At 54.1% G+C, this 9,093-nt stretch overlaps 1 protein-coding gene across 1 annotated transcript in view; it reads right to left on the bottom strand.

Annotated features, from left to right (window-relative positions):
• Nucleotides 1-484: 484 nt before the first annotated feature.
• The window catches only part of LOC143692754 (uncharacterized), a 180,694-nt gene continuing 172,085 nt past the window's right edge, over nt 485-9,093 (bottom strand). The window contains exon 3 of the mRNA XM_077172996.1: nt 485-1,468. Within this exon, the coding sequence (XP_077029111.1) occupies nt 990-1,468 (479 nt within the window). The 3' untranslated portion in view covers nt 485-989. The remainder of the gene's footprint in view (nt 1,469-9,093) is intronic.

Here is a 9,093-nt window from a genome sequence, read left to right as displayed (position 1 = left end):
TCCAGGGGATTGTTGTTGATGTCTCCCCAGTAAGCTCACAGGCCTACACAAACACACACTGGAGTTCTCTGGGGCCGTTCATCATTTCTCTGCTCTTCAGCACCGAGGCAACGGACCCTGGCTACAGCTCTGAGCTCGTGCCCAAGCCAACCACCCCTGGCAATGGGGCTCCATGGAGCTGCTCTCAGGAAACCCCCCAAGAGCTGGGGAGTGCTCCAAAACTGCCTTGGAAACATGAGATACCTCAAAATCTCTTCATGAACATGGAATTTCCAAAAACTCACTCAGTAACAGGCTTCCCTTCCCTTCATCATCCCCAAACTTTGGCTGTCTCATTCCAGACCCCAGCCCACATCCCCAGTCCCAACCCCAACCCTTCCCACCCCTCCTGGACATCAAGACCCCCTTCCCAAGCTGTATTTCCCCCATTTTCCACCTCCCAAACCCCATCCTACCCATCCCGCCCCACCCAATGCTCATCTGCCACCCCTCCTGATTTGCATTCCACTTTGCCCAATCTCCTTCCAACCCCATTTCATCCTGAGGGGCTGTGGAATCAAGGAATTATGGGGTGGGATTGAGTAGCTTTCAGTGGCATTGAGTGGTTTTGAGTTGACAGATCAATCCCTCTCATCTTTTGGAGTGCCAAGAAATAAAGACAACTAAACCAAATACCCCCCAAACCCCCCCATATCCTCCCAGATATCTCCCAGAATGCAAGATTCCCCCAAAACACAAGTAAAATGTGATGCTTTAGATGCCTTTGATGAATTTGTTGATTTTTACCCTGGTTTTTTGTGTTTTGAAGGGAGGAAGATAAATCAAAAGATAATGAGAGGCAAAGAAAAAGGAATACCAGCCACTTCTGACTGTGTATCAGAGGGAATGTGGCTCACCAGGGCTCTGAGCAATGTGGGTCCTCTGATGGGGATGCAGTTGGAGCAGTGCATGAAGCTCCTCCTGCAGCCGGGGCTCTCGCAGGGCTTCCCTTACCGGTGCCTCCGTTGGTGTCGGGTGAAGAACGAGCGGTCTGAGAAGCTCTTCCCACACTGGGGACACTCGTAGGGCCTCTCCCCGGTGTGGATGCGCCGGTGGGTGATGAGGGTGGAGTTGTGCTTGAAGCCCATCCCGCAGTCGGGGCAGCAGAAGGGCCTCTCATCCGTGTGAATGCGCTCATGTACAAGGAGGTGGGAGCTGGTGTGAAACCTCTTCTGACACTGGGGACACTCGTAGGGCCTCTCCCCGGTGTGGAACCTCTGGTGGACAACCAGGTCGGACCTGTGGCTGAAGCTCATCCCACATTCCAAGCACTCATAGGGCCGTTCCCCAGTGTGGATCCTCTGGTGGCAGATCAGGTTGAATCTCTTCCTGAAGCTCTTCCCACACTCCAAGCACTCATAGGGCCTCTCGCTGTCATGAATCTGCTCATGGACCACCAGCTTGGAGCTCTGGCTGAAGCTCTGTCCACCTTCCTGGCTCAGGGTGGGTCTTTCCTCCTCAGAGTACCCTGGGCTGGGTTTTGAGCCCCTCCTCCTGCGGGATCTTTTGGGATTTTCCTCCCCATTGGATTCCTGTGCCATGGAGTCACTCAAAATGGCCTCTTCCATGAGGTTCTGCCAAGGAGATTTTTCCTCCCTGGTCTCCATCCTCAGCTCCTTCCCTGGGGGAGGAAGGCCAAGGAGAGGATGGGATTTGCCTCCGTGCCACAGGGAAGGGGAAGGAGATCCCCCCAGTGCATCCCCGGCAGGACGGGGTTGGCAGCAGGGTTGTCCTGCAGCCGGGGGCCGTGCTGGGCTGGGAGATGGAGCAGGAGAGAGGGGGAAAGGGGCACTGACTTCATCCTCACCTGCCTGTGTGTCCTGGGACATCTTCCTCTTCCTCGCAGCCTTTTCTTCCATTCAGCCAAGGTTTGGGAATGGGAAATCCTGGTTTGGGGAAAAACAAGGTGTGAGTAGCTTGGGTTGGGGCTTCCTCCCGCCCAAGTCCATCTCTACAAGTTGCTTGATGTCCATAAAAACCTCCAAAAATCAAGAGTGAATCAAAAAAAGCCACCAGGAGTGTCCCATTTCCAGTCTCATCCCCCTGGGGTTCTGGTGGTCCCCCATCTCAGGGCTGCTGGCGATCCCATGGGTCCTGGGGATCCCCCCTCTCCAGGGTCCTGCTTAGGGATTCTGGGGGGTTTTGGGGTCCCAGGGTTCCCTTCTCCAGCCTCCCCCCAGTCCAGTCACTTGGGGCTCCCCCCTCTTCCCACTGCCTTGTCCTGGTTTAGGGCAAATTTGGGAGAAAACTTCCAAAGGGGTTTCCTCTAAAAAGCAGATTCAAGCAGCCCTAACCTCCAGCCAGATCAGGAAAAGATTTCCATGGAGAAAAGGGGAAAAAAACTGTTTATTTAACAGGCAAAGCATTCACCAGCACAAAAATGAACAATACTAAACAATAAAATCTCTTGCCACTCCAAAAGAGATGACAAACTCAGAAAGTCCCTCCGTGGGCTGTAGCTAGGCTTACTCAGTCTCTTATCAGTCTCTCCAGCGCTGGAAATGCCGTGGCCCAGGCCAGGCCCAGTGGGCCACAGGTGGGAGCTGCCGGTGGTGTTCTGGTTGTTCAGTCCAGAGCAGGTTCAAACAGCTCCAAAGAAAAAGAAAAACCACAGTCCAGGTTCAACTTCTCTGCCTCAGCGAGCTAAAACTAACTAAAAGCAAAGGAGAGCTCTGTCCTGCTGTTTGTCTGTCCATAGACAACTGATACCTTAGGGTTTAAGTTTTTCTGCTCTGTTTTGGTGTGCAGCTTTAGCTTTATATTAAGTGTTACTGGGATCTTTTCACAGGGTGGTGTAGACAAAACAATCCTGTTCTAGCTGGAGACTCAAGGACAATCTCTTCAAATTTCAGGCCCAAAGCATAAACAATGTGAAAAGAGGAGGGCGGGCAAGGAAGCAAGGAGGATTAAAGTTCATAATTTGAAGCTATTAATCGGGCAGTTAACTCCTATATGGAAATGGGCTAAAACTTATAAAAATGAGAGATCTCGTGACCAAGCCCTCTTTTGCTCCCATCTCGGAGCCATCCAGGCAGAGCCACAGCTGTGGCTCCGGTACTGCCAGGGTGTGGCCTTTGAAGGCACTTCAGCAAAAATCCCCTTCATTCCTCTTAGCTCCGTGTGGCCTCTGTTCCAGCTCCTTAAGGCATCACAACAGCCCAGGAGCCGGAATGTGGAGGAGTGAGAGCAGTGTCTGAAAACAAACTGCAGCTTCTTCCTCCTCCCCTTGGCTCTCAGAACCAGCCTTAAAGGTGCAGAACTCATTTCTGGGCTAAAGGGACCGATGGGGCACGAGCATCATGAAGTCACCCCAGGACGCGCCCCTGTCAGGGTCAGGGGGTCCCGTCCCCGCCTCATCTCCGGGCTGCCGGGGGTGCCCCAGCTCCGGTATCGCCCCTTCCCCTCTCCCCGCCCCGGGGGTCCCCCGTTCCACAGCCCCGGCTCTCACGGGGATCCCCAAAACCAATGTCCCGCCCCGTCGGTACCGGGCCATCCCCACGTGGACCCCCCGGGACCCTCCCGAGGGGCGATGGCGGCTCCTCTGCCCCCGAAAAAGCTCCTCTTAGGGAGCCCGGAGATACCCGGGGCTCGAGTCCGGGATCTGCCGGCTCCGAACACGCTCCAAAAAAATCCTCCCGGACACCCCTGGCTGGAGCCGGGGCGAGCTCGGCCTCGCCCTCACCTGCGGCTCGGGGCTGGGGGCGATGCTCCCGGGGCAGGGGCTGCTGCAGGCTCAGCGTGCGGGCGCTGCGAGCGCCGGGATTCTCCCGCTCCCGCTCCTGCTCCTCCTCTCCCTCCTCTTCCTCCCGCATTTCCTCCGCTGCCAGCCCGGACCCCCCTTTCCCACCCCTCTGCCCCGCGGCCTCGCAGCCCCGGCTGCTGGGTGGGGGAGCCCCCGATCGGCCCCAGGGGTGGGCAGGGGGCTCGGGGACCCCCCCCGGGGCGGATCCGTGCCCCCGGCCCGAGCCCCAAACTCCGCTCCGGGGCCGCTGGGCTCTGCGGGTCCGCCTGGCAACCGGTGAGTCATCGGCGAGAAAAGCTCTGGTTGGCTGGAAATTGTTCAGCGCCTCCTCTGATTGGCTGGAATTGTGAAAGGCGCTGCGCCCTGCGGGTGTCCCCGGGAGCTGCGGAGTCCGGGCCGGAGCCTTTTCCTCTTTCTTTCTCCCCCTCTGAGAACTCTTTCCTATTTCTTTCTCTCTCTGAGATCTCTTCCCGATTTCTTTCTCTCCCTCTCTCCTCCCCATTTCTTGTTCAGTTCAATCCAAGTTCGAGCAGATCCACAGGTTGCGTTCCCATGGTTCTCATTCGCACCTTCCCTGGGGCAGAGGCGTCTCTCCCTCGCGAAATCGTAACCCATGGGCAGGGTCCCTTCCCAGCCCAATCCTTCCAAGATTTTGTTGGGGACTCGCTTCCATCTCCTCCCTCCCTCTGCTTCCAGCGAGGAAGGTGCTGGGAAATGTCCATCAAAGCCACCTTTGCCGTGTGCTCTGGGAGCCCACAGAGCTGCTGGACCTTGTCCCCTGGCCCTGCACAGCTCCTTGGGAGGCACGGCAGGAGCAGCACCCTGGGAACCTCGGGAATGCCCCTCTCGGATCCATGGCACACACTGCCAGGGGCTGGAATTCCAGTTCCCAGACAGGAAAAGATGTTCCTGCCCTTGAAGGCAAAGCTCTCAAGAAGGAGCCAAAAGCCAAGTGGAGCAAGATCTTACAGTGACATTTCACTGCCAGCCTTCATAACTTCACCCATGGTTGTTGTAGCTCCTGAATGGGGAATTAAATCAGGGCAGGGTCTTTGGTGGGAGCTGCCCTGGGTCAAGGGAGACACTGAGAGAGAAACAGAGCAGGCAAAGAGAGGCAGGAGAGAAAGGGGGACACAAACACAATCAGCTGAGAAGGTGGCACTCTGAAAATAGACCAGAACTGATGGAAAAGGAATATGACAGAAAGAAAACATTTTGCCCCTTTTATTTCCTATCAAAATACAATTTCTTCCCCTTCTCAGAAACCTCCTCCCGGTGTCATTCAGCAGGGCTGTCAGAAAGTCCTTCATTCTGGGTGGATGTTCCAGGCTGCAGCCACAAGCAAACAGGGAATGGGGATTTTCCTGCTCCTGGGGAGTTTGACATCCTCAGCTGAGGAGAGGAGGAGACACCAGAAGAAAAGGGCAGCCGGGCTTCATCCTCCCACAGGAAAGAGAGGGGGGAAATCTCTCAGCCTGTCTGCAGCTGCTCCCACAGGGATGTGAGGGCTGATCCCAGAGCCCCAAGGGTCACAGTCAGGGCTGCCATCAGGGAATGCTCACCTGGTATTGAGGGGCAGTGTGGGAGCACCTGGATCTTGGGGCACCCAGCTGTCCTCCATGTTTGGAGGTGCCTGAGGAGGGCTGGGACAATGCCAGGGACATCCTGCAGTGACATCCCCCCTGTCCTGCTCTGGGCGAGCTCAGTCCCAAACCTGACCCTGATCCTGGTCTCAATCTCACTCCATGTTTAGACACACTCACAGTTCTGTATTTAATCTCATCCCAGTCCCAGACTCGTCTAGCCCTCAGACCCAATCCCAAGCCCAGCCCTAAAGCCAATCCCGTGTCTAGCCTTAACCCCAATCCCAGCTCTAATCCAAATCTCAGCCCCAACTCCAAGCCCAGCCCCAATTCCAGCCCCTTCCTAAATCCTCAGCCCCAAACCAAATCCCAGGTTCAGCCCTTCTGGGGCTTTGGGGGTGTCTCTGTCCCTGTGACCCCGATGATGTTTGGGTGGGGTCCCAGCAGGGCTGAGAGGGACAGAGACCCCCCCGGCCTCGCCAGGGGTGAGAAGGTGGCAGAGCCCCCCCAGCCCCAAGCAGCCTCAGCGGTGAGAGGGACACAGAGCCCCTGGTGCCCAGCCCTGCACAGGCATTGCCTGAGGCCAGAGGGATGGAGACCCCCCGAGCATCCCCCAGGGCCAGGGGACAGAGAGCCCCGAGCATCCCCTGGGCTGAGAGGGACAGAGACTGCCCCAAGCACCCCCTGGCACAGGGGTGAGAGGGAGGGAGACCCCCCAGGCATTCCCTGGGGTGAGAATGATGGAGACCCCTGGGGAATGGCCTGGGGTGACAGGGACAGGGACACCCCTGGGGAATGGCCTGGGGTGACAGGGACAGGGACACCCCTAGGGAATGGCCTGGGGTGACAGGGACAGGGACACCCCTGGGGAATGGCCTGGGGTGACAGGGACAGGAACAACCCTCCCAAGCCCCTCCCACGCATTCCCAGGGCATGACATACAGAGATCCCTCGAGCATCCACTGAGCACTGTGTTATAAATGAGAAGCTTGACTAGGCCAATATTCAAGCAACAATCAATTTATTATTTAATATGGTAAAGCATGAGCAATACAGCACTGGGTACAGTGGGGGAAGTTTTCCCTCCAACTGCACATCCATAGTTGAGGCTTACAGGTATTTATAGGGGTACTCATCAGCTTTCTCAGCAGTTTCTATTCCCAATTTTTACTCATTAGCAGTTTCTATTTCCAATTTTTATATCACAATTCTATACACTATTGTGATTTAGTTTTTCTCAGGATATATCCCAGAAAGGAGTATCCCCAGATGGTGGTGTTTCGGTTTCCAAAAGAAGGAAGAAGTCTCCCAGATGGTGAGGTCTGGCTCTCCAGATGTGGGTCCACCTTTTAATTGCAAGGACTATAAATCTCATCTAATTCCATGAGCCCCTGCAATGTCAAAATGGACCTTTGGATCCCTGGGGGCCTGCAGTGTCACAATGGGCTCTTTTGGTTCTACAGCTTCCCTATGGCCCCTCGGTTCCATGTGTCCTGCACTGTTCCATGAATCCTTAGTTCTATGGGGTCCTGTAGGGTCACAATGGTCTCCTTGGTTTCATGGTGTCCCAGTTGCCATAATTTCCATGGTATCACAACTGCCCTTGGATCCCAAGAGGCCCCATCGTGTGACAATGGCCCCTTGCTTCCATGGCGCCCTGCAGTGTCACAATGGTGCCCATGATTCCATCAGGCCCTGCAGTGTCACCATGGACAGTTGGTCCAATGACACTCCACAATGTCACCACGGCCCCTTGGTTCCACAGAGCCCCACTGTGTCACTGTGGTCCCTTTGGTTCCAAGACTCAGAAGTGCCAGAATGACCCTTTGGTTCCATCAGGCCTTGAAGGTTCAAAATGGTCTCCATGGTTTCATGAGTACCCCCTGTGTCACAAGAGACTCTTGGGTCCCTGAAGTTCTTCAGTGTCACAATGGGCCCTTGGTTCCATGAGGTTTGGCAGAGTCCCAGTTGACTCCTTGGTTCCATGAAGCCCTGCTGTGTCACAATGCCCACGGTTCCATGAGTTTCCATGGTGTCACCACGGTCTCCTTGGATCCCCAGTATCACCATGGTCTCCTTGGTACCATCCAGGCCTTGTAACAAGAGACACTGAGCCATTTTGTGCCTTAGATGAAAGGCTGCAGAACTCACGGTTGTGAGGCTGTGTCACTGATAAGAAACAAAAACCACCTGAATCTGAATGCAAAATATCATCTCAAGTACCTTCAATCCAGGCCTCGACAGAGGTAGAAAACACAAACAGAGATTCCACAGTAAATCAAAAACAGGGACTGTACTTTGAATGCAGGCAAAATGCATTCAAGTGCATTCCAATGCACTCGATATGATGGGGAGGTGATGATCCCCTATTCCAAGAGTGAACTTAAGAAGGGCTGACTATTGAAGGAACCACAGAGAACCACAATATAAGAAAAGCAGGCGGCGTAGGTAATTCTGGGATAGGCAGACCAGAAAGCAAGAGCAGATGAGCCAGTGTAGTCGCCACCAAGAAGATCACGTTCACATGCTGTGGGCAGCAACCCCATCAGGCCGTGTCACCATCCCCTGGCACAAGGGGGGTCACGATGGTTCGTTTTACTGATCTCAGAGCCCAAAGACTCACAGCAGGGGACCTTCAGTATTAACCAAAACAAACGCACCTTTCATTGAGTGCCCACAGCAGATGCAACACAAGGATTAGAAAGCAGATAAAGGATAGAGAGACAGAGAAAAGGAGGGGGGGAATAGCTGCCATGAGAGAGATGAAATCCTCGTGGTCCGGCCAATAGATCTGTCTTGTCACATCGGGGAGAGTCTCAAAGCCTTTGGTTAACTCAGGGGTGTTTTATAATCTACCACCAGGAGGGGAGCAGGATGGCACATGGAGGGAACAGTGGAGAATAAATCCATTGAGAACAGGTACAGACAGCCCAGTTCTGAACAGCACAAACCGGTGCCAGCAGTGAGCGGGGCCCATTGTTTCAGGACTGGTTCCTATGGGAAACACCCCGCTCCCCATGGCAGACATCCCGCTCCAGTCCGGCCAGCACCCCTGGGTTAGAATTTGAAGGGTCTCAGTCTCAGTCCTTGGGGAGGGCTTCAAGCTCCGTCCTTGACAGCGGTTGTGAGGCACCTGAGGGATCTTTGGACCGTCTCTTACAGACAGACATCCCAACACATAAAAATAATCATGCATTTCCCCTTAAAAATAAAATTTACTGAATTAATAAAATTATAATTATTTTTCCTATACATAAAATAATTATTCTGTATTTGTACTACCAAATTTGAATATTTATATTAAAAAATCCATACCTTTTTAGCAAGCAAAAAATTTATTGGTCATTGGTTCTAAGTAACACAATTTCCTTCATTGATTTATTGACCAATGTGGCTGTTGATTTCTCCTTCTTTATGCTAATTAGTCCTATTTTAAATCTTTTGGTCATCTTTTTTATCATTTTCACAGACAGGATAAAAGGGGCCACTTTGGGGTCCAGGGAGAACTTTCTGGGGTACATTTGGGGCAGTTCTGGGTCTGGGGAGGGAATTCAGAGAAAATTTGAGGGTCTGGAGGACACTTAGGGGAGCCGGGTGGGCACTTGGAGGGGCACTCAGGGATTCCGAGGGACAGCTCGGGGTCCGGGGCAGCACTTGGGGGTCCCCGGGGGCCCTTGAAGGTCAGGGAGGGGAATTTGGGGCCCTTCGGGGTCCGGGGCAGCACTTGGG

Source organism: Agelaius phoeniceus, assembly GCF_051311805.1.
Source record: "Agelaius phoeniceus isolate bAgePho1 chromosome W unlocalized genomic scaffold, bAgePho1.hap1 SUPER_W_unloc_2, whole genome shotgun sequence".
In the NCBI taxonomy this organism is placed as follows: domain Eukaryota; kingdom Metazoa; phylum Chordata; class Aves; order Passeriformes; family Icteridae; genus Agelaius; species Agelaius phoeniceus.
The sequence above is the reverse complement of the archived record's forward strand: the minus strand, read 5'-3'. Positions and strand labels throughout refer to the sequence as shown.